Consider the following 25,544-nt stretch of genomic DNA (forward strand, 5'->3'; position numbering starts at 1 on the left):
AAAAAAAAAAAATTAAAAATAAAATAATTGTCAGAAATAAAATTAGTAACACATGAGAAAAATAATGTTGTCTTTCTGGAGAAAGGTGATACAGGTGTTTGAAAAACTATATTTGACAAATTGAATGAGTAGCACAACACCATAGGCTTCTCACATTTAACTTCTGAGAAGCTCAGAGCACTGGTTACCATATGAAGAGACTGAATGTCCTATGAACTTAACATGACAGGCTTGAAAGTTCTATGAATCAGACAGGCCAGCTGTTTTTAAATTGGTTATTTTGGGATTTACTTCATGATATTCCCTTTCTTGAATGGAATAAAGCCCATCTGAAAATGGCTGATGAAAGGTCAGGTCAGGTTAAAGACATTAGGGTATTTCCATGCTTCAAAAATAGTATGTACTGTAACCATAGTGTTTACACAGTATACACAGTTTAGAAATTAGAATTCCCCTTCTTCATTGCCATAAATTTATACTGTCTCACTTCTAAACCACATCTAAATCTATCCCGTTGCTGTGTAGCGAACAAGCCAAATAAAGCTACTTAATTCTGAGGATAACTGATTTTTATTGTTAATTAAAGTAAATAGTCTGTTCTTTCAAATTGATCTAGTTTTAGGGTGATTCATTCAATAGATAAAACACTTTGAGTGGACTACATCAGGACGTTGTATTATTTCATGGCGTTGCTTTGAATGACTACATCAGGACCTTGTATTATTTCATGGAGTTGCCCCTTTTCATTACCATACTTACCACAAGCTGAATCTGAAAACTATGGAATTTGTAAACTTTGGATCTACATTTGGAATTTCACATTTAGGAAAGTCTAACTGCACTAGAAAATGTACGCATCTCATTTAAATGAGTGGATAAAGTCAGGAACAAAGGAAGCATCTTAAACTCTATCATGAACCAAAAAAAGCCTCAATCTACTGACTGATTCTCTTCCAACAGGCACAGATGTGAATCAAGAATAACCAGAATAATTATGTAGGATATAAATGAGATGAGAAGAAGCTAGTTTCTCTATCAAGTACAGTTTGCTAATAGCTGACATCATTATAATAGGATTGGAGACTATCCTTTGAGGACAACACTTGCTAGACAATGAGTCTGGTAAGCTATCCTTAACAATACACAGAGGAAAAAGCTCAGTGAAAGCATCAATCCATCCTTGACTGTCACAGCTACAACTATAGAAGTTGATCTCTTCAGCCTTTGATTCCCGCTCAACTTTCCCTCCCAAGCAACCAGGTTTGTTATTGGACCAGTCACTCCTTGCCTCCACCACCAAGCTGCAACTCCCTCTTCTTCACTGAGCAAGTTGAAAAGAAAGTCCCAGAAGCTTTCCTCCCTTTCTGTCTTATGGAAACAGCTAACTTGCTTGTGCTTTCCCCAAACAAAGCATTATCTATTATTCCACCCAAAGATACAAGGTATACAGAGTACTAGATAAAAACAATAAAAGCTAATGTATGTTTCCCCATACCTAAAAGTTAATGGTTTTTTTGCAAGCTTTAGTATGTTTCTGCTAGCTCAGGGACCACCATTGCTGTGCTGCAAGAAGTCAACTTCTTTGCTTCAGGCAGTTCTTTAGGTATTTCCCTCTTTCTTCACTTGTAGCACTTGGGTACTTCAGCATTTGGAGATGATTCCCAGGAAGCTCTCAGGAGCTCATATAACTCCACCATGCTGTTTTAAGCCCAAGGCCCTCAACAATTTATCACCTCCTTTTACTCTTGGTCTCCAGAACAGGAAGAGGAAACCAGGCAGCCGAGCCCTGCAATACACAACACTCTCTCCATTTTTTAATTGTAGACTGTGGTATTCTCTCCAGCTGTACCTAACCTTTGCCCCTGTTCTGTTTTCTGTTTGTTTTCCACTTTCCTCTTCTGGTGCAGAATCCTCTGATCTAATTCTTCATGTTGGGAGAGATGAAAGGAAGTGAGAAATGTTAGTATGTGATTTTTCACATAGAAGAGCACACAAATCCTAGATTCTCTACAACAGCTAATTCCTTCAGTTAATAAGAAGGCAATTTGAAAGTAACCCTGCAAATTGTTTTGAAAACTTACCAGCTCCAGTACTAAATGCATGTGGCTACACCCACCAAAGGACCAGAAATAAAAATTTTAAAGCAATAATTTAAAGATGAAATCCATGCACACACCCCCAAAAGCAAAACAAATCACTACCCTGAGCTAAAGTAATAGAACAGGCAGATAAACTATTTTCTGCAGTTTTTCCTAAGTGTGCAATGTGTGTTTCTAAACAGTTGCCCTGAACAGCATCATGGCAAGCATACATAACACTTAAGAAGTCCAGAAATAATATGCCACACTTTGCAAAAGACAACAGGAGGCATTCTGGCATCCTTACCAGGATGAGAAGTAAATAATGGATGAGAGCTGCTGACCCAAGAGTAACTACACCACAAGACATGCTAGACTCATCCCCTCCATTCCTCAAATGAATTCCCATTGTTACATTCCATTAATGTCCTCACTGAGTGCTCTTAATCATCTTCAAATAAAATCCTCATCCGAAAGTGGAATACACAGATGATCCCTACATGCCTTACACACACTGTAAGAATCAATAAGGTAAAAGCCCAAGATCTTTCAGTCCAAAAGTCTATTGCCATCATTAGCAGGCCAAACTAAAGTTGTATGAGTTAGCAGTCTTAAAGCATTACAAGTGAAAACAGAACTTAGCCAGCCGGTGGGAATGAGTCCATATTCCTTCCCTTCATGGGAAATGCCTTTCCTGTGCACTCTGACAAGACTAGTTTCCTGAGCTTCAGGTTTTCACCACATAGATTAGAATAAATTATCAGCTACCTCTTTTGGCTCTTTTGGAGTTCATTTATATCCCTCTCATAAGGTGCTACATACAATGAACAGAAATTCCTTGCAGCAACATGCTGTAAACCCTACAGTCAAGGTCATGGCATTCTGAGTTGGAAAAAAATGGTCAATCTTTATCACATTCTTTCAAGGGCTTAACATGAGTTTGTGTAGATGATGTACATGAAGTTCAGGGTATTTCAACATATTCTTATATGAATGGCAATAAAGAAACACCTAAGGTCAACACGCTGTTTAGCGATGCAGTGTAAGGATGGTGAGGAGCTAAAAGCAGGTAATTAAGTAGTTTTTAATAAGGTAGCAAATCAATGACTGAGATGTACAGAAACTAGTGAAATGCACCAGTATTCCTCAAGGCCTTGTTATTATCGCATATTTTTCAGCTTTGTCTGAATTATAAAGTTAAAAAAATATTAAAAACACATATAAAAATGCATAATTTTACTCTCCAATAATAGCTTCTGTCTCAGTAGTCTCACCTGTATTTTCTGATACTTCTCAACCTGGCATAAACATACACCTGAAACATGCTGGTGTCTTAATTTTAGTGATTTTTCATGCATATAACCTATGTGTCATTTAAAGAACATGTACATGGTATACATCTGCGTGGGTAAAAACAGGGCAAATAGCAAAGTCCTATCTCCCCTTAGTAATATCCTTGTTCCTGACCCTATTATTCAAAAAACTCTGATTGCCCTCTCTTTCGGTGTAGGACAAGAGTAATCTGTGATTTTTTCCCAACTCCTGGCATGTAAGCTATGTATGGTGTGCATCACATGCATGAAGATACAGTAGCTTTGTAACTAGTATCTTCATTTTGCATTGCAATTGCAGTGGCAATTTTGCTTAAGCCTGGTACAGCTTCTCCACGACAAATACCATGAAGACTTCTAAGTAATTATTTGTATTGATTCCACTTCTTTGCCCTCTCTATTGGTCTTACGGCTTATGGCTCCCATAGGTATTGGCACAATGCTTGTCTTGCAAGCACTAATAAAAATGTAAGGAACAAAAAATCTGGGCCTGTGGAAACAAATCTTTACATATTACAATTCATGTAAAAGTTTTTAGAGGGATTGCTCTATTCTCAGGAAATATGTTAACAGGAAAAGGACTTCTCCATCCTAGCTCTGCAAGTACTGCAGAAATAGCAGCAGGAGTTCTGTAATCATGTGGCACATATAAGATATGAAAGGATAATGAATCCAAGCTTTCCTGTATGGTCTTCACCAGTTCATGAAGTAGGCAGTTCCAAAGGATTAGTTTGAAAACACGAAGCTATAAGGTAACAGAAACAAATGCCAAGTGGATGCAGTTTTATGACTAAAGTAGAATCTAGATATATTCATAAGTAAATGAGTCAAGCATTTGTTTCTTTCACAAGTCCTTAAACAGAATAAGTAGATTAAAAAAAAAAAAGGAAATAAAACCAAATTAAAAGCTGTGCTTATTTCCATTTCCAAGGATTCAATATCCACTTTCATTGCTACTACAAGCATGCTCCGCTGTTGAGATTCATGGAAGCCACTCGGGGGTACTAGGGATAACTCCCACAGAATCTCTCTTCACACTTTCTTCACTGAGAGGAGACACATCAGGGTGCCATCAAAACACTTACGACTCTTACTTCGGTGCATGGAGAAATAAAGAGAACCAGCCCCAATCTCACAGATAGGCCACATTCTGTTCCACTCAAACAAACTCTAAGAGACCAGGAATAACTGAATGGGTCATTAGATTTTACTGCATTTAAAGACACTATCTTCATTAGTGGGAGGAGGGGTTTGAAGTGCCCACTCCCCAGCAAACACCTAGGGTATTAATATTCTATGCCAGAGGCATTTATGCTTCCACAAGAGGAAGATAAGGCACATACACAGGAACTCTATAGCTTGTATACCGCCCTACAAAGAATATGGTCACGTTCTGCCAGGGGCTCAAGAGCTGATGTTCATAATCCATTAAGATCTGGAGTTTCGGTTCAAGCCCCATGTCTTACTGCTCCCCAGCTGAAAAGATGAGAAAACAGCTCTTTCTGTGTCTCAAAACATATTTCTCTATTTGGAACATAGCCTCTATTTAGGTCACTTGAGAGGACAATCATCATTGCTGTTTTCTGATTTATGTGAAGCTCTGTATTATACCAACTGTGAAATAAATTCTGGGTAATCAATAAGTAATTAAAACAGAACTAACCGTTGGGACATAACTGAGAGTACAAACTGCAGCTACAATCTAATTATTACAATTTGATCCAAAATAAGTATCCCTCCAGGCAGCAAAGTTTATTGGTGGAGATGCAGGCTTGTGGGGCATGGCTGCCAACAAATGTGTTGGACACATGCTGAGCATCCTCATCCTTCCCAAAAGCTCAACACTGCTTAATCTGCCCTCTGGATAGAGGGACAAAACTGGCTTTGCTAATTCCCTCAACAACCCTCATGTTGAGGGGCACAGGGGCTCTCACTGGGAAGGGCTTTATATTACCTCAAATGTAACTCAGTGAGCAACAGTAAAATGACAAGTTCCATCTATTCACATCCAAACTGCAGAATCAAACATTCAGGCCTCCTTTCACAAAGCTACATGACTCAACATGAAGATGCACTATATTCTTAAACACAAAATTTGTTTGAAAATTTAGATCTGCTGTAACTGGATGCTCAGGCCTTAACAGGTTCATGAAGCCAGAACCAGATGCATGCCCAGGGCAGATGTCAAAATTCACATGACCTGTTTGAACAGGCAGATCATTGTAAAGGAAAAGGAGCACCTCAGATGATCTCAAGACTGCAGTTGACTAGTTTTGGGGTAGAATCTGGTATGAGAGAGTTTGGGGTTTTCCCCTTTGCTGAAGGCAGGATAGAGTGCCTAAATGTTCTTTCCATCCCCTAATTAACAGTCTACCACATGCATTTGATGTATCATGAACCTGCTAGAAGCCATTAATCGTTATTGTTAACTATACATCCAATTTTGTTTTCAGAGCAATTTTTCACTATATTTAACTTGCCTGTCCCTAAGAAAATTATAATGTTTTAGACAATTGCACAAAAGTTACAGCATTAACTTGAATAAACACCTGGTAGAGGACTGTGCCCACTGTGGAACTGAATACTAAGTGCAAATAAATTATGTTACTCATCCACCCCTCTGCAGAATATTGTACATTTTGAGACTTTAAATATATCTGCCACAATCAAGGAAAGATTAATACTTTCTTGTATGGAAAGCATTATTTTAATTTACTTGAAAAGGGTCCCTATGCACGTTTAAAAGGGAACTTTTAGCTCAGTATTGAAACAGAGGACAATTGTTTCTTCCAGCTTGGTCTTTGAATGGGTTATTACAGGATATGGATGCTAATTAGCCTTGGGCACATTTACGAACCTCTTTCCTAGATTCAGGTTACAGGCATGATGTTTCTGAAGCATGCATTGTTGCCTTGGTGAATCATACAAATGATAGAAAAAAATCCCTTTTGATTCTGATGTAACAAAAATACAAATTAAAAAAAACCTCCTTTAATGAAAGACTTATTGTCTAAAGACTAGAGAACACCAATAAAACAGATCACAATACTGCCATCACCTATATCAGAAGAGACTACTTTTGAGGCACTCTGGCCTTCTCCCTTGTGTGGACAGTTTGTTGTCTCAGACATTTTCTGCCTCTCTGCTGTGGAACAGCAGACTTGAGTGAGATCTTAACCAGTGGAACTGAACCGTTCCTGCTTCATTATCATTTATTGCTAATTCAAGAATAGTATATTCTGAGTAATAGTATACTTTATCTCCTGGATATTTCAACCCTTGCAGATGAGCAAAACGGGAAGTGAAAACAAAAAGCAGATAGTAACATCATCATCATCACTTCTTTTTCCTCACTCCTTTTCTGATCAAGTTTTCCATTTGCTTCTAGTTGCCTGTACTCTTGAGTTATGTTAACTACCTTCATCATAGCTCACATTCAGCCAAATACTCATGTCTGTGAGAGATACAGGCTGCTGTTTCCTATCTCCTGTGATGGCTAAAAGCAGAACCCTATCATTCTTTTTTGACTGGCGCTTCCACTCACTTCAGCTTCCATTTAGAGACATCCTATGTGGTATAACCAGTTTCACGAGCATTGCAAATCTCACCTTAAATTAGAGTCTTTACCACCTGGCCTCCTGAGTGCCCTGTCTCTCAATTACTCAGCAGCAACACTTCTACCTTGTTCTATATCATTATGTCTCAGCTTAATTTCATAAATGACTTTGGCACACAACCTGTGGACCTGATCATGCAATTCAGTTCCTCTGAGCTCTGTAGAGATCCTAGAGAGAATCACAGAAGTGTATCAGTGCTGTGGGATATGAACTGCAATACTGGAACATATGCATACAGAAATTATTAAGGTGGAGTGTCCTTAGAGATGCAGTCAGGAGGCTTTAAGGGCTGAAATTAGTAGTCATATGATAAAGAGAGAGAAAAAGAGAAAAACAGGGGGAGGGAGAGAACAAAAGAGAAGGAGGTAGAAAGGGAGGAAAGGAGGGGAAGTATTTATTTAGTTATATAATATAAGCAACTGTTAGCAATAAATATTGCATCTTAATTAGTATGATTTTTAATATTGTAACTTACCATCAATAGCCAATTTGAGATCAGTCAGTGTAGTTCGAACTCTTGAAATAACACGTTGCATGCGATCAATTTCTTGACGGAGAAATATGTTCATGGGTTGAATAGCTCCCATCTTTCGAAGTTGGGCTTTCACCTAAACAAGAATAGTGCAACAATTATAAAATGTAATCTCCTGTTTCCCATGCAATAATTTTTGAAAGCAAAAGGATGTTTTTTCAATTGTACCACATAATTCCTGAGAAAAGAAAGTTTTATGTAACAGACGGCTGTGCAAGTCCTGTGGCAACTGTAAGATTTAGCACACTGTGACTCATTAGCTTACCAAAAGGAGCTGCTCCATCATTCTAAGAAGGGGAAGTTCCTTGTTTTTGAACGGACACAAAAGTTCCTTCTGTCCTTGTTAGGCTGCAGGGTCTTAGATCTCAAAAAAACCAAAACCACATGCTATAAAAAAGCATGTTTGATGATAACTTCATATTTCCAAATTGTGCTAGGTGAACTTTCTCACCTCTTTTTGCCCTGCTGAGTTGAAATAAGGCTACAAATGGAGTTTCACTTAACAAGCACAACGATATATAAAAGCTACTGCTTTCAGTAGCACGTGACACTCATAAGACAAGGTGCTCATGGATGCATTACCAGAAAGGCAAGATTGACAGGATTTAACACAGATGCCACAGAATTCCATTACACCATTATGTGCACCATTTTGTAGGTAGAAGCTTTTGGCTTTCTTAATTTTTAAGGATAACAGTTTCACTCATACTCAGCAGAGAACATTTTCAAAATGGAATTAGTTGTCTGTGTTACTTAAGGACGTGCCACAGCAAGAGTAGTTAAAGCATTCCCTGTCTCACTTTAGCATATGATGCACATAAAATATGCTTCAGACATACACGGTGTGTTCCATGTATATCAAAGATCACAGTATACCACAGTGCATGAGAGAGGATTTAGTGGCACCTGTAGAAATCATGATGCCTATACCTCATATAGTACCAGAATTCTTGATTTTTAAGACTTTCAGGTGTTTTTCCCCACTATGGCTTGGCCTTCAGAAAGCCAATGGCCTTCTCGCTATACCTGCTACCACTCAGCCACATCCATCATCTTTCACACTGAAGCTGCCTGAACCCTGATCTTTGCCATAGTCACTCCTTCCCTCTGCAGGTGAAATTCTGCAAGGGGACTCTGGAACCAAAACCAGATCTGAAACAGTAAAATAAGATCCTAAATGCAGATACCTCTATGGCCATTAATTTATCATAAAAGAGCTGACCCATAGGATCAGTTTGCTAAAATAATTTAAGAGTTTATTTTGAGCTTACTAACAAAAGACGAAGAAAGAGTTAGAAAGTCTATTCTTTCAAAGTGCAGAATATCATTGGAATTCCACTGTAGTCAAGTAGAAGCCACAAGATTTAGTATAATGCATGCTATTTCATCAAGGCTAGAAGTTCACTGGATTTTGCTTTGTGTTTTTCCAGATGTACTCATATATCTCATTGTATACATTATTATCTATACTACACATTATATACATATAGTAAACATTACTAAAGATCTTACTATTACACTGAACAGCAAGTTGCTCCAAAATTAATATAATACAGCAGTTGAATAGTTATAATTCCTAGTATAAATGGGTAAATGCTTTGACAACTTCCAATTCTAAAGTTTCAATTCCAAGCCCAATAAAATACTCTTTTTCAAATTTATATGCTATTCTCCTTGTGAGACAGCTATCAGCAAGGTTATTCATCATATTTTAACTACAAGGACCCATGAGTTTGTCAGACAGAATGACCAAGAAATAGGTGCCAGCCAATTATGCTAATGCTTCGCAGTGTGACAGTTCATTTTACAGACTGACTTAATGTGTTTCTTCCTGTAAAAGAGAAAAAACTACTAAAATCAGCTATCATGAGACTAGAGCTGAGACAATAAACTGTTTTTGTATAATTTACACAATGAAGTATTCTGATTTTTTTCATACAAAATCCAGGGAAAGCTTCTGCTTTCTGAAAATATCACAGGAATTGGTAATTCTCCCTCTTGCCAAAAAAGCAAAAAAAAGATTTGATTTTTTTTTCCCAGAATAGTTAGAAGTCTAGTGCATGCCACTAATAAGAAAGGAATTATACAGAATATAGCCTATGCATTTTAGCCTTTAAATAAGAAATACACTTTTTTCTAGTGTACAAAGCATGTGTTCCTTTCAAGGATCGTTTGGAGGAAGAATTTCTCCCATTTGAGGAAAAATTCTATGGAAGATGTTGCTAAAGGGATTATTTCCCAAAATACTGACATTTATGAATCTACAAAGAGAAAATTAAATAAATATTCTAAAATATAACTGTACTGATAATTGCACAATTTAACTAGTGAATTCTCAGAATTTAAACATTCTTCTGATTTGTTTTCATGTACCTACAAAAATACCTGTAATGTTTTGAATAATGGAGTGAACCAATAATGCAGAAATTTGTTAATCCATCTTAGACATGTTCACAGCACTCAGCCTGGAGAACCAAGCATAACCAGATATGAAAACTGAAAAAAAAATTACCTACTTTCCACCTTATTGTATACAAATCAATCCTGATCTGCAGTGAGATTTACTAGGTGTAACATAGTGCATTTCTTGGAAATCTTGCTGTTAAGATTAGTTTTAAATACCAGTTATGAGGTATGATTGACTGTTTTTGTAACAGAATTCTTATCAAGCAATCAGATTACTTGCTTCCAATATTGTATTTATTATGACATAAAGAGATGGATCCCAACTGACAGAAAAAAACCTCAAAGGACAAAACTCACTAACCAAAATAGCCTTTCTGAGATTAATATACTAATTCCATAAAGCCCACTTACAACTTCTCCTTTTCATTATGCAAACAGCTGTCATCTAACATAAAACAAGGTGATTTAAGAAAGGAGCAACTAAAATCATAAACTTAATAGCTTTCTCTACTTGGCATATCTCTACTGTGTCAGATTCCTCTATGCACGTTTCTTAGCTGTCCTCAGGTCACAAACTCCTTTGTCACCCCATACTTTATAGGACGTTCATCAGAAAAGCAGTTGCCAAACTCGTGTCATTTAATGATCAGTGATCAAGCTATTGTAGTAGTAACTGCCTGTTGTTTTCAGTAAATGCTATCATTTTCAATTAGATTTGCCTACTTTCTATACCGTTTGTCATCAGAAACAGGAAGTCCACCATTCTGTGAGATGGTCTAACCAAGAGGCCTGAATACAAAAGACAAGCTCAAGGCATGTCCAAGTCAAAGCCCTTTTCAAGTAGTGTCAAGGACCACTTCCCTGTTGTATATAAGGAAGCAGGCAGTGAAATATGTAGAAAATAGCTGAAACTCTACAGTTGGGTCACCACCATATCTGACAGGTAAGTAAACCAGAGGCAGCCTACAAAGTTAGTGTTTCAGTTCAGACCTCGAAGGTTTTTTTTGTAGCAAAAAACTGCACTGAAAAGTAGACTCCATGCATACAAACTGTCTTAGCTTCAAATTAAACTAACCCAGAAGGTATGCTTCAGGGAGTCTAACGTACTGCAGCCACTAACGGGTGTTCAGCCTACAGGCCCAGACTAGAGTTAGACCGAAGTGAATTCCCCAATAAAATCTAATGCAGGCCTGGGGTACTCAGATGAACTCCTATTCCCATGCAATACTTGCTAATGTAGCCATAGCCTTACCGGAGTGTAAGATGAAATCAATACTACCAAAAAAAATATTTAAGGAAAAAAAAATATTGCTCCTTGGGTTAAAAGCTATCCTCCAATAAAGTGCAGTATCTTTGGAATGTCTCCATGTCTATCCCCGAGCAAGCTGTTTTTCAGGCTGCAAGGATCATTTTCATTATAAAACTCTCTGTGTGACAGGCTGACATTTATTCTTGCATCTATCTTCACTCACATAGAGTGACTGGACCTAATCATTTTATCGCTGATCTCTCTGTTACCTGTGAGGCAGGACCCAGAAGCAAAAGGGGTTATGAAAGCAGAACTCTGCCTCTGCCTCTGCCTTTGGAGTGAGAAAAATGAAGACAGTTTTAGGTCAGGAGGAAGGTTTATTTTGCTTTTCCACCACCTGTGTCAAACTGCAGTCTGATAATGCATGCAAAGGTGACTTGTTTTGTTTATAGTCTTTCGGGTGGACATTGAGTCAGTTATTTCACTGGTGAGAGGAAGTGTTACAAGAACACAACAGCAAAAGAAAAAGCATATATCATGGGGGTAAAATGGTTGCCCTGTTTTGAAAGTTATTCATTCCAAAGTCATTGCCAAAGGCTAATAATTGAGAAATGAAGGCCTCCATGTGACAGCCTGAATTTTCTCTGGATTCAAAATGTATCAAGAGAAAGTACAATCCGGAGCTCTGAATCTCAGCAAATGGTTTCAGTACCATCCGTCCCTAACCTAGTCTGTTGAGGTTTTAACTCTGATCAAATTCACTACACACTTTCTAACAGCAGCCACAAGAACTGATCAAAGATAGCAAAGGCATCTGCAACTTTCTCTGAAGAGTATTTGCTTTTAATTACCTTAATTTGTTTCCTAAATTTTTTGTTCCTTTTCTCCACTGATAGTATCTCCGTAACTGGACTTCCAAAGACTACCACGTCGTGGCCTTACTGGAGCACAATGTTCTTCTAAAAGCAAATCCACGCTGCACTGCTAGGAGTAATGAATGTTTTTCTTTTTACTGCTCTTACCCAATGAGGCATGCATAGGAACTCTTTTTGACACATTCCCTCAGTCTTTTACAATTTAGTTTATTCATTTTATTTGTTTCAGGATTGTTAAACTGATCCAGTAGGTGATAATGTTCTGAATATAAGTGATAATGTCCTGAATGACCAAACGTTAACTTAAACTGACAAACAACAAAACTCATCTCATTCCCTTTTTTTCAGACATCATAGGAAGTAATTACAAAATCCATTTCATTCCTTATACTTGTAAGCTTAATTTCACTTGCTTATTATGTTGTAGCTTCTGCTAAATTCTCTTGCTTCTTCCCTCAGAGAACATCTAAACTGTCATTCTTTTCTGCTCTGAGTAATGAAATTCTTGGTTACATGTTAGCGAACACAATCTTTTTTTTTTCTTTTGGTATTTTAGACATTCTTTTTTATAATCAGTTTAGCAAACTTTCATTTAAAAATTTAGCTTTCTTTACAGCTTACTCCTGCCCTCTCCATGCTTTCTAAAAGGTTCCAGAGCTTCAGTTCAGATGACAAGCACACTTAATAGGGATTTTTTGGTTATTGTGGAGAGGTCACCACATTCCTGGCACCATAAATGACTGCAGCAGAGGTGGAACTGGGAACTACTGGGAGAAAAGTGAATTTCCCCTATGACAAACAAAGCATTAGTAAAGACCCAAGCAAATTCTAAGATCTAAAGAATGAGAGAAAGGGTAACTCCATTAAGGAAAATGAAGAAGGAAATATTAAAGAACTGCAAGAAATAGTGTCAAATCTCAAAATACTGTAGAAATACCATCTTAAGCTATAGTGCAGCTGACATGTCCAAAAAGATGTACAGAGGAACACATTATTACCAATAATAAACTGTTGGAAAATGACCAGAGGATGTTCTGTAGATACTCAGAGCAAAGGAATGACTACCATGATACAGAAACAAAGTATAATTTTTGGATGGTTCTGTGGAAAAGTACCATGTCATCCATCAGTAATGTGGACTGAAGAAACAGCATGTAAGCAGAGTGGTGTGATGAATCAGAGAGAAGTGCAATTCACAGATCAAGATGTACAGAGCCTGCGAAAATCAGAAATCACCAGGAAGAGGTGGTATCTACACTTACTGGTAAGAGAATGAAACGAATTTACATCCTAAGCTCAAAATACATTTACAAGAAATAGAGGGGGGAAAAAGTAGATCCAACAGGACATCCTCTGACTGTGCCTGTAAGAACGAAGCAGGGGGAAAAGGGAGAGCAAGCTGTTGTTAAAGTATTAATACCTAATATTAGTTTGTCCTATACAAACATGAATCTCCTTACTTGAGAAAGACATCAAGCAAATGGAAGCTAAAGGGGTTTCCTTGAAGCTCAGAGAAAATGCCAGAGAAGTGGTCCAGAAGCAAAGAATTATCTAATTGTGAGCATCATTATAAAGATGATTGCTTATAAGAAAATAAAAACCTGCATGTATGATTGGCAGATCATGAGAAAAGATAATAACTTGTCATACTACTGGATGATGAGAGTGAAACAGCAATGAAAATAATTAATGGTGATTTTTTTATACAGTCACATGGAAAAGTACGTATTGTACCCAAGTACAGTAGTAAAATAGAGACAAGAGTGCAGAGCAGAACTTTCAAAGTAAACTGTCCAGACTCTTTGTCCTTAACTACATCTCCTGACTCCACAACTGGTTGTGTCCAAAGCTAAGACACTCGAGGAAGTGACTGAAAAGGGAAGGCCTGCTCTGTGTGTGTTTAGTGTGGATAACCTGACTGAATAAGCCAAGAAAGAATGAGAGTGAATGAGACAAAGATTAAACAGAAGAAATAACAGAGAAAAGCAGTATTTATTCAAACCATTTAGAAGTGAAATTTGGATTAAATAAGCATGTTAGCGTTTTACAAGACTAAAAGGCACTGCACAGATTTCCTTTGGGTGAAATCTGAGGGCAAGAATACCCATTGGTTACAATATAAAGTACAATACTATTGATGTCTGCTAAATATTACGAATTCTTCAGAAGGAAAAAAGTTGGCAGTTTAACAAGGGAATGAAGAAATACTCCTTTGGAGGATGTAGCAAATATATTGAAAAAAATTAGGTCAATACACATATTACAAATATGGCAAAACCATATATACTACCCCGGCATTCAGTATTCTATTGCTGTTGCAGATTAAAAAAAAAAAAAATTCTAAGGAGCTGAATAAAACTAGAAGAAAGTAGTTCCATGAAAAAGCTTTACTCTGATAGGAAAGATAAGGGAAAAGGACCTAAGAACAATCCAAAGTGTTGATTATAGATGTAGATCCGAGGTGTAAATTATTAAATGCATTAAATTAGTAATTAAGTGTTACTAATTATTATACTTACTATATTCAATTTTATTTGCTATTTAGAATATTTATTTACTAATAAATAATAATGTGAAAAATAGAAAACTGACTCCATTCAAAATAAAATTCTACAAATAAATTATTTATATACTATCACTGGGAATCACTCAATAAGCAGATGACAAAAAAAGAGACACAACTAGGAGTGGGTGGAAAAATAACTATATGGACAAAGCTGTTAGTAAACCTCACCAAACAGTATTGCAGATTGCAAGTAGTTTGCCAGGAGGGGAATGAAAAGAGAAGTTCTGAGTTGAATTATGACAGCACAGAAGAGGCTATTTTTACAAGATATATTAAATCTGACATGAATAGTAGAACAGAAAACAGGAAATATTGACAGGGCCCCAAAACTATTGGTTGTAACCTAAGTGGACATTCTAAGTTGGCCAGAGAAGAAAATAAAGTATAACATAACAAGTTGCAATGCTGCACTATTAGTGCAAAACAGAACTGTAAATAATAAAAATGTGGAAATGAGGGGTTTCAACAGTTACTCTACATGAAACACATGGCAAGACACCAGATCCTGCTTACAAACTGATGCAAGAGTGCTTTATGCTCTATTTTTCATTTAATAAGACTGTTAATCTAAAATGCAAAAAAAAATTAACAAATATATGTTATGGCTCAAGCTCCAAAAAATCTGGGGCATGAAAAGGTCAGTGATAAAATCCATTATTGATAATGGTGGTATCATAATAAGAGTAGATAAACCGAAAGGTGTAACCACAAATTCTTCAGATCACTTCCGATCAGATCCTTCTGACCTGAAAGATCACCAATCCTTCAGAAGGAGGCACCAGTGTCTTTCTCTAAGTTACTAAGGAGGGCAAGAACATTCTGAAGTCTCTGATGGCTGTACTGAGTTAAGATAACTAATTAAGTGGACTATGGCATTTGAAACAAATGTTTACAATGTAGGAATATTTTAGATAATAAGCCAAAACAGACTTATAAAACACTATGCATAATTTCAAGAGTTAAGACACATGCAGTTAAATTTAAGAAGCACAATAAAACTCATAAAACTTATACTTACATACATACATAAAACATCTGTATCTATAAAGCAGCATATACCTCATGAGAGTTGTAATCTGGAGGCAACTTCTCTAGCATCTCATCAGCAAGACGCTGCACCACTGCTTCTCGGGTTTCCCCACCTCCAGTGTTGCTGGTTTTGGGCTGGATGCTCACTATTGTACTTAAAGTCTCATTAGCAAGGTTTGTCTGGTAAGTTATATCTGCATTAGGGTGAAGTCCAAATACCTTAAAATAAAAGCAAAAAAATAGAAAAAAATTTGCAATTTTTCTTCTAGAATTGTATCAAAGAAAGAATCCATGAAAACAAATAAACAAGAAAATCCTCAGGTCTATAAAATAATAGGTATGAATAGGTCAGTGGAAATACACCCATTTAATTTGCCAAGGACCAAGCCCAAACTACACAAAAACGTTAACATAGGCTGCATATACAGTAGCATTTTCATTCACATGAGTGGTTTTTTTTAATTAATCTTCTGATTATCTTCACATAGCAGGCTTTGGATCATGCTCTGGAGTGCTATCAGGAGGTACAAATTGATTCCTTTCCACTGGTTCAGACTAGAGCTTGTTGGAAACATGTCACATGCAGGCACTGACCCCTCCCCACTAGCTGTTTGTCTCTACAGGTCTGTTGCGGTGGTACTAGCTCAAGTAGATGCCTCTCATAATCAGACCAGTTACCTTTTCTAACACATTTTGTTTTACTCAGTCTCTTAGGCTTACACAGCATGCAGCATAGTGAATAAAACACTGCCCATACTCAGGATACCTAAAGATGTTATGACTGGTGATATACTTAGGATATTTTATGGTTTAGCGATTTTTGGTTTAGGTCTCTCACTCCTTACTTCCCCTTCTGAAATGGAAGTATTTTATTTAAGATACAGCTAGCACAGAGTTACTGCAAAGCTTCCCGTTGTCTGAATGATAATAGCTTTTCCAGAAACTTCCACTGAAATATCAATAAGTCTATAACTATCAGGTTGACAACTGCAACTCTTCTCCAGGAGGAATTATACTGTGACTTATTTCACAAGCCCTCACTTAATTATAGCTATTAACTATCTCTTACAAACTTTGAACCACTAATCCAACATTGAGGAAGGCTTGCCCTCAGACTGAGCACCAAAGCCAAGCAATCTTCCTTTTCTCATTTTTTCATCTTTTACATAGAATTGGTGTATTACAAAAAGATTCTTCTAAGTAACCAATATTTACATACTCTGAGGACAGAATAAAAAGGGCCATATGTAATATTGTTATGCCTGAAAATCTAGAAACTCGGAGACAAGGGATATAAGTGGCTGCATCTGTGTCAACACCAGAAAAGCTGCACTGATTTGTTGTGGATCTGATCCCTACAACAGCACAAAGAACACAGTATAGACCTAATACCGCATGTGCGAGAAGGTGTGACTATAACTAGCATGAAATTAGGTTCCAAGTAGGATTCACCATGTTTTACTCATAGCAGTTTACTCAACCTGAATATTCAGAGCTCTAAAAAGTGAAAATATCAATGCACTTTATTTATCATGGAACAAAATACACATTTGAAGACACAATCATTTCTGCTTTTGCTCTTGCACAATAAGGGTTGGTTTGGTTGGTTTTGCTCTAGCAGATTTTGTGGCAATGCTATAGCCCAAGTTAGAAACATGAAAAAATATCTGCTATTGTGAATGTAAACTGTAGTGCTAGTCCAAGGGCTAATTTCATAATTGGTGTAATATTGCCAAAAACAGGGCTGTTACATGGAAGATAATTCTGGTCCTATGTTTTTATGCAAGTGATGTAGGAAGGAATAAGAATGAAGAAACGAGAGTAGTAAAGCAATGCGTGGACCAGTGTCCTGGATGTCCTGTAAATTAATCAACCAGCCAAATTTCTCATTCTTTTTGATCCAAAATCTCTGGGAATTTTGATTAAAAGGGAGATGTTGGATTCTGTCTTTCAGGTTTTTTTTGCCTGATAAATCCTCAAAACCAATTGCTAAAGCTCTATACCCTTCTGAAATCAAAGTCATTTTCAAAGAGATTGCTGACTTCAATAGCCCTCTTCAGAAGTCAGTGTTTATTCTGATCAGAGGTTGATATTTCATCAAAAGAGCAAGGATACAGCAATCAGGCTTATTCAGTCTTTTTTTCTTAACCAAAAATGGAAAGGTGAGGAAACAAAGATACACTGTTTTGACTAGCACAATATCCTTTGTGGGACAAAGAAGACTGGGAACTTAGAAGGTTAAAGGTTTCCATGAGCAATTTTGACAGATTTTGGAATGACAGAAGAAAGTCATAGCTTTCTTCCTAACCTGTCAAAATGTGAAGGAGAAAAAGATGTTTGCATTCTTGGATTTGATCCTATTTACATAAAAGTCAAAGGTAAAATTCCTCTACATCAATCCATACATACAGATTTTTTACAGGCGTCAAAATACTTTAAAAATACATTGCAGCATTGTGAGATAGGTTCCCAAGTGCTTAGAAAAGCAGACCCATGAAAGTAGCACCTGAAATCTGAGAGAGTCAAGGTTCATGTACTGATAGGAACCATTTATGAATGGGGATCAAATGGATCCCACTGGTGTATTACCATGGCTGCAGTAACCTTCACTTGGAAAAGAGGCATCATTGCCAGCACAAATACCCTTGCATCCTCCTTTTACTGCCTTCAGAGATTCCAAACTTTTCAAGTTTATTTTATGACCTTGGAATCTTCTTGCCCTCTCAGCCAACTCATTAACAGTAACAGAAAACAATTTTTTCTGTTCAGTCCTGTCTATTTAATTTTAGTATAACTTATCTCCAAAGGCATTTATCAACTTAATAGCAATGAGACAGAAATCCAGAGCATTCACTTCTGTTTCAGTTTCAACTAACTTCATCACATGTGCCTGTACTAGAGGGAGCAGAAAGTTGTAGTCCTCCAATTAATGTGACTGCTGTGGTATACACACACTGGGTCATGTAAAAGTGGTGGCAATCAGCAGCTACCCTGCACCCTACCGCATCAATTCATGGAAACATCCAGATCTTCCTGTTCTCAAAATGGAACAATCTCCCAATTATAACCCACAAAATGAGACCATATGGCTTTTTAATTTCATTATTTCTCCGTTCACCTATCTGCTCAATCCCATACAGAATGGCAAAATCACAAAATAGTGTAGTTTGGGAGGGATCTCTGAAGGTCATCTAATCCAAACCACCTGCTCAAGCAGGGCCAGATAGAGCAGGCTGTCCAGCACAGTGTCCAGTTGGAATTTTAATATCTACAAAGATCAAGATTCCACAACCTCTCTTGGCAACCACTTCCAGTGCTTGACCACCTTCACTGTGAAAAAGTGTTTTCTCATTGTCAGATAGAACACCCTGTTTAATTTATGCCCATTGCCTCTTGTCCTTTCACTGGGTACCATTGAAAAGACTCTGGCTCCATCTTTACACCCTCCCAACAGGTATTTATACACATTGATAAGATCCCACTTGAGCTAGAGAGTCCCAGCTCTCAGCCTTTCCTCATATGACAGATGCTCCAGTCCCTTAATCATCTTCATGGCCCTGTTCTGGACTCAGTCCAGTAAGTCCCTACCTTTCTTGTACTGGGGAGCCCAGAACTGAACACAGTACTTCAGATACAGTCTCACCAGTGCACAGTAGAGAGAAAGGATTACCTCCCTTAACCTGCTGGATCATCTCCCTCTTCCTAATGCAGCCTAAGATACTGTTGGCCTCTTTGCCATGAGGATACATTGCTCTGTCATTGTCAGCTAGTTTACCACCAGGACAACCAATGCACAGGAATTTGCATTTCCTTCTGTCAAACGTCATGAGATTCCCCTCTGCCCAGGTCCTCAGCCTGCCTGGATCTCTCTGGACAGCAGCACAACCATCTGTTCTACCAGCCGTTCCTTCCAGTTTTGTATCTCCTGTGAACTTGTTGAAGGTCTACTCTGCCCCATTATCCAGGTCATTAACAAAGATGTTAAACAGCACTGGCTCCAGCATTGACCCCTGGCAGACAGCACTAGTGACTTCTCTGCAGTTGGACTTTGTGCCACTGATCACTACTTTCTGGGACAGGTTATTTAGCCAGTTTTAAAACCACCTCACAGCACATTTATCTAACCCATACTTTTTCAGCTTGTCTATGAAGACTTTATGGGAGGTAGCGTCAAATGCCTTACTGAAGTTAAAGTAAAAAACACCCACTGCTCTCCCCTTATTCACCAAGCTGATCACCTCATTGTAGAAGGCTGTCAGGTTGGTTAAGCATGATTTTTCTTTCACAAATTCATGCTGGCTACTCTCAGTCACCTGCTTGTCCTTCGTATGTTTGGAAATGCTTTGCAAAAGAATTTTCTCCAGCACCTCCCCAGGGACTGAGGTGAGGCTGATCAGCCTGTAGTTCACTAGATCTTCCTTCTTCCCTTCTCAAAGACTGAAGCAATATTTGCTATCTTCCATTCTTCAGGAACCTCTTCCAATCACCATGACCATTTAAAAGTAATCATGAGTGACCTGACAATGGCATCAGCCAGCTCCCTCAGCACTCATGGGTGCAACCCATCGGGTACCATGAACTTACATACTTTCAGTTTATTTAAATGCTCCCTAACCTGGTCCTCTTCCACCACAGTTAAATTCCTTGTTCTACACTTTTTGTCTCAGGGGTTGGAATTCCTGGAGTCCAGTTTTACTGCTAAAGACTGAGGTAAAGAAGGCATTTAGCTTTTTCAATATCACTTCTCACTAGTTCTCTTGCCCCATTCAGCAATGGACCCATATTTTCCCTAGTCATCTTTTTGTTGTTTATGTACTGTTTATCTGTTTATGTACTAATTTATCTGTCCAGGAATGTGAAGGGCAACAAGAAAAGATTTGTAAAATTCCTGGACAGATTCAATTCCGCTTTGGCCTTGGCTTTCCTAATTCTATCCCTGCAAGACTGGACAGTAGCTCTATACTCTTGCTGGGTCACCTGTCCCTGCTTCCACCTCTTGTACCCTTCCTTTTTATGTCTGAATTTAGTTAGGAGCTTCTTGTTCATCCATTCAGGTCTCCTGCTGCCTTCAATTTCCTACTTGTTAGAATGGATCTTTCTTGATCTTGGAGGAGGTCATCCCCAAATATAAACCAGTTCTCCTGGACCTCTCTACTCTCCAGCGCCATATCCCATGGGATTCTTCCAAGCCTAGAAGAAACCTCTGAAGGGGTTGAAATCTGCTCTCCTGAAATCCAGGACTGCAGTCCTGCTTTTTGCCCTGCTCCCTCCTGTTAGGATCCTGAACTCCACCACTGGTCATTGCAGTCAAGACTGTCTCTGGATTTCACATCCCTGACCAGTTCTTCCTCGCTTACAAGTATCAGATGTTTCCAGAATCATAGAATCATAAAATCATAGAATAGTTTGGGTTGGAACCTTTAAAGGTCATCTAGTCCAACCCCTCTGCAACGAGCAACTAGATCAGGTTGCTCAGAGCCCCGTCCAACCTGACCTGGAATGTTTCCAGGCATGGGGTATACACAACCTCTCTAGGCAACTTGTGTCAGAGTTTCACCACCCTCTTTGTTAAAAATTTCTTCCTTCTATCTAGTCTAAATCTACCCTCTTTTAGTTTAAAACCATTACCCCTTGTCCTATCACTACAGGCCCTGCTAAAAAGTCTGTACACATTTTTCTTAGAAGCCCCCTTTAAGTACTGGAAGGCTGCAGTCAGGTCTCCCTGGAGCCTTCTCTTCTCCAGTCTGAACAACCCCAACTCTCTCAGCCTGTCCTCATAGGAGAGGTGTTCCATTCCTCTGATCATTTTTGTGGCCCTCCTCTGCACCCGCTCCAACAGGTCCATGTCTTTCCTGTGCTGAGGGCTCCAGAGCTGGATACAGGACTCCAGGTGGGGTCTCATCAGAGCAGAGTAGTGTGGCAGCATCACCTCCCTTGACCTACTGGCTATGCTTCTTTGGATGCAGCCCAGGATACAGTTGGCCTTCTGGGCTGCGAGCACACATTCCTGACTCACGTGCAGCTTTTCATCCAGTGGTAGCACCAAGTCCTTCTTGGCAGGGCTGCTCTCAATCCCTTCATTCCCCAGCCTGTACTGATACCAGGGGTTGCCCCGACCCAGGTGCAGGACCCTGCACTTGGCCTTGTTGAACCTCATGAGGTTCACACAGGCCCATTCATCAAGCTTGTCCAGGTCCCTCTGGATGACATCCTATCCCTCAGGCATGTCAACCACACCACTCAGCTTGGTGTCATCTGCAAACTTGCTGAGGGTGCACTCGATCCCACTATGTCATTGATGAAGATATGAAAGAGTACTGATCCCAGTATGGACCCCTGAGGGACACCGCTTGTCACCAATCTCCATCTGAACATTGAGCCATTGACCACTACCCTCTGGATGTGACCATCCAACCAATTCCTCATCCACTGAACAGTCCACCCATCAAATCTGTATCTCTCCAATTTAGAGAGAAGGATGTTGTGGGGGTCCATCTTAAAGGCCTTAGAGAAGTCCAGATAGACAACATTCCCTTGTCCACTGATGTGGTCACTCCATTACTGAAGGCCACTAGGTTGTTCAGGCAGGACTTGCCCTTGCTGAAGCCATGCTGGCTATCTCCAATCACATCCCTGCCTTCTGTGTGCCTTAGCATAGCTTCTAGGAGGTTGTGTTCCATGATCTTCCCCGGCACAGAGGTGAGGCTGACAGGTCGGTAGTTCCCAGGGTCCTCCTTGCTAACTTTTTTAAAAATCAGTGCAATGTTTCCCTTTTTCCAGTCTCCAGGGATTTCACCTGACTGCCAGGACTTTTCAAATATCATGGAGAATGGCTTGGCAACTACATCAGCCAATTCCCTTAGGACTCTGCGATGCATCTCATCAAGTCCCATAGACTTGTGCATGTTCAGCTTCCTCAGGTGGTCACGAATCTGATCTTCTCTTACAGTGGAGGGACTTTGCTCCTCCAGTCCCCATCTTGCACACCATCCCCTCGAGAGGTGTGGGAAGAGAGACTGCCAGTGAAGACTGAGGCAAAGAAGTTGTTCAGTACCTCAGCCTCCTCCTCATCTGTTGTTACCAGTTTGCCAGTCTTGCTCATCAAGGGGGGTATGCTTTCTTTGACCTTCCTTTTCCGGCTGACATACCTATAGAAGCCCTTCTTAATATTCTTTGCATCCCTTGCCAAGTTCAGCTCCAGCCGCACCTTGTCCCTCCTGACCCGATCCCTACAGAATCGGGCAATGTACCCGTCCTCTTCCCAGGATACCTGTCCCTGCTTCCACTGCCTGTGCATTTCCTTCTTTCCCTTGGTTTGCCCATCAGGTCTCCACTCAGCCATGCTGATTGACAATCACCTCAACTTGCCAGATCCAGCCAAGTACCTTTTCTTGTTGACATCTCATTTACCTGTGCCAGGAAGCTGTCATTAATGCACTCAAGAAATCTCCTAGACTGCTTGAACACTGCTGTACCACCCTTCCAGCAGATAATTAGGGTTGTTAAAGTCCACCATGAGGACCAGGGCCTGTGAATGTGAGACTTCTTCCAGTTGTTTGTAGGAGGCACTATGTACCTCTTCCTGGTCCACAGATCTACACTAGACACCCACTATAATGGTCTGCCTGCTAATCTTGACCTGTACATTCGTGTCTCTGGAAAATATACCTGACTAAATTACTTATCTGACAAAAAATCCCTTTAATACTTTGAAATAGTTTACCTCAGGTGTATCGATCACTGGCAATTGCTCTATGTACTGGATATAGTCCTCAACTGTTTTCCCTTTTGGAATAATATAATTTTTGTAGAAACAAAATTTTTCACTAAACATATGCTCTCCAAACCACACTCTTGCATATGTATTCAGCAGTGCTTTGTCAAGGTCATCAGTTACACGGCCACCATACTGTACTTCTCCAAGCATATAGCGAACACAGCTCCAGTTCACTCCACGTTTAATATCGACATCATCCAAATGATTCTGAACAAATTGTATGCTGGCTGCAAAGTCTGCTTGATTAAATTCATAGGGAATATTCCAGCCCAATGGACCAAACTTTCGTCTTTCCTGTAAAATACATAGAGATAAAGGTAAAAGGCTAGTTGATAGTAATTGTGAAGAAAATATTAAGTGCACAAGAATACATGAAATATGCTAAGAATGCAGCAGTCCAGCTGGGGTTGTATTTCACCAACTCTAAAAAAAATGATTCTTCTCTTAAAACACACAAGGCCAAATGCTTGATTAATTATCTAGGAGTTAAATATTTCTTCATTTATCATCATCAGTAGAGAGAGATGAACAAAGAATATGAATATTAACATTTTCACAAAGAAAAAATCCTCTTTTTTTAAGTGCAGCAGATCTGTGAGTCTAGAACTATAGTTTCTGAATTTCAAAAATGAAGCTACCATTTTTGGAAAGGGTGTTCAAACTCATCAGCCATGATCACTGTCTGTGGTCCTCTTATGGACTAGGTATACTTGTACCACTGGCATCTCTGCATGGTGCAGATTCAAGTAGCAAAAGTTGCTTCTTACTGAATCATTTTCAGATGCAGCTGGCAGTATGTGGTTGTTAGGTCAATATCTGGCACTTAAACACTCTTAATTTCCACCATGAAAGAAGCGATGAGCCAAAGACAAGCGTACCACAGGCTTCCATTTGACCACAATGTATCATTGCATGGATGCCACAGTGTTAAATTAACTAGGCACCAAATATAAACTAAGGATACTGCAAAATCTATCAATAGAATGATGAAAAGTTGTGGTTAATCCATAGAGCACTTTCTTTAATGGAACTCCTGAAAGGCAAGACCCAAAATCATCTTCCATCTTCATTTCCTCCTGCAGGTTTCAGTGCAGGAAGGATTTATATTCACCCTCTTAGCCTTTCTCATTGTGAAAGCAGGAGTTTTAAGACTATGGCTTTCCAACCCAAGCTGTAAATTTCTTTAATGTGTTTTTATGATTTAAAATATTAGTAAAAAAACAGTTACTTGAAAGACAAATCACACAGCCATGCCCAAAGAATTTAACAGAACAGTACACTAATTGATCATTGGTTGACTGTCCTTTTTTACTCTGAAATAGCATCCCTGTTGGAGGTACAAGATCAACATGAGCAGAGTTCTAGGTCCTAAGACAGTTGCATTAATAGAGGCACGTTGCTTTCCTTCTTGTTTTATTTGTATTAATTTACCAACATAGAATTTCCATTTAAACATGTTTTTCATTTAATAACACTATGCCTTAATAAATGAAACATGGCTTTATGATAGAAGAAAAGAAACGTATTTTTAAACCTGAACAGTTGTGTGAAGAAATGCTACAGCATATAGCATTGGTTTCCACTGTGGCATGTTGCTCACTTCCAGGTGATCCTGAGTAACAGCTGAGTATGTTCGTTTTAAGCCAGCTTTCACACCTAGAAAATAAGTATAAAAATGTAATATATGATCAAAAAAATGTATGGAAGCCATAACTCTGATTTCTGCTAAGCAGAATTCTCTATTCTAATTTACAGTATCATCTTATTTATAGCTTCAAATAATCTCTTTGAATCAATTATCTGTTCAGCTGGCCACAGCAAGCAAAATTCAGTTACATTCTGTTCCTGGTAGATGACACACCAAATTAAGTTCAGGAGTCTGGAAGGAATTACACTTAAGTAATCATATTCTAAATGTTACCAATAACAACCAAAATACAAACATAACTATTCAGCAACTATATGGCAATCAAAAAGACACCTAACATCATATGAAATATAGCAGTGAATATCGAAGAGTTTGTGTTTCAAAATTTACATATAAAATTAGATTTTAGTTCTACCAAAGACAATTTTATTTAGAT

The 25,544-nt window shown here is 38.6% G+C and overlaps 1 protein-coding gene across 1 annotated transcript in view; it reads right to left on the minus strand.

Moving 5' to 3' along the window:
• Positions 1 to 25,544, minus strand: part of LOC104624382 (dynein heavy chain 5, axonemal-like) — a 98,004-nt gene that overhangs the window by 8,405 nt on the left and 64,055 nt on the right. Inside the window, exons 27-30 of the mRNA XM_010291735.1 lie at positions 24,995 to 25,116; positions 23,407 to 23,754; positions 15,714 to 15,902; positions 7,502 to 7,634 (exon numbers count right to left, since the gene is read on the minus strand). Coding sequence (XP_010290037.1) covers positions 7,502 to 7,634; positions 15,714 to 15,902; positions 23,407 to 23,754; positions 24,995 to 25,116 — 792 coding nt within the window. The remainder of the gene's footprint in view (positions 1 to 7,501; positions 7,635 to 15,713; positions 15,903 to 23,406; positions 23,755 to 24,994; positions 25,117 to 25,544) is intronic.

The sequence above is a fragment of the Phaethon lepturus genome, unplaced genomic scaffold (assembly GCF_000687285.1).
Source record: "Phaethon lepturus isolate BGI_N335 unplaced genomic scaffold, ASM68728v1 scaffold10097, whole genome shotgun sequence".
NCBI classification, from domain to species: domain Eukaryota; kingdom Metazoa; phylum Chordata; class Aves; order Phaethontiformes; family Phaethontidae; genus Phaethon; species Phaethon lepturus.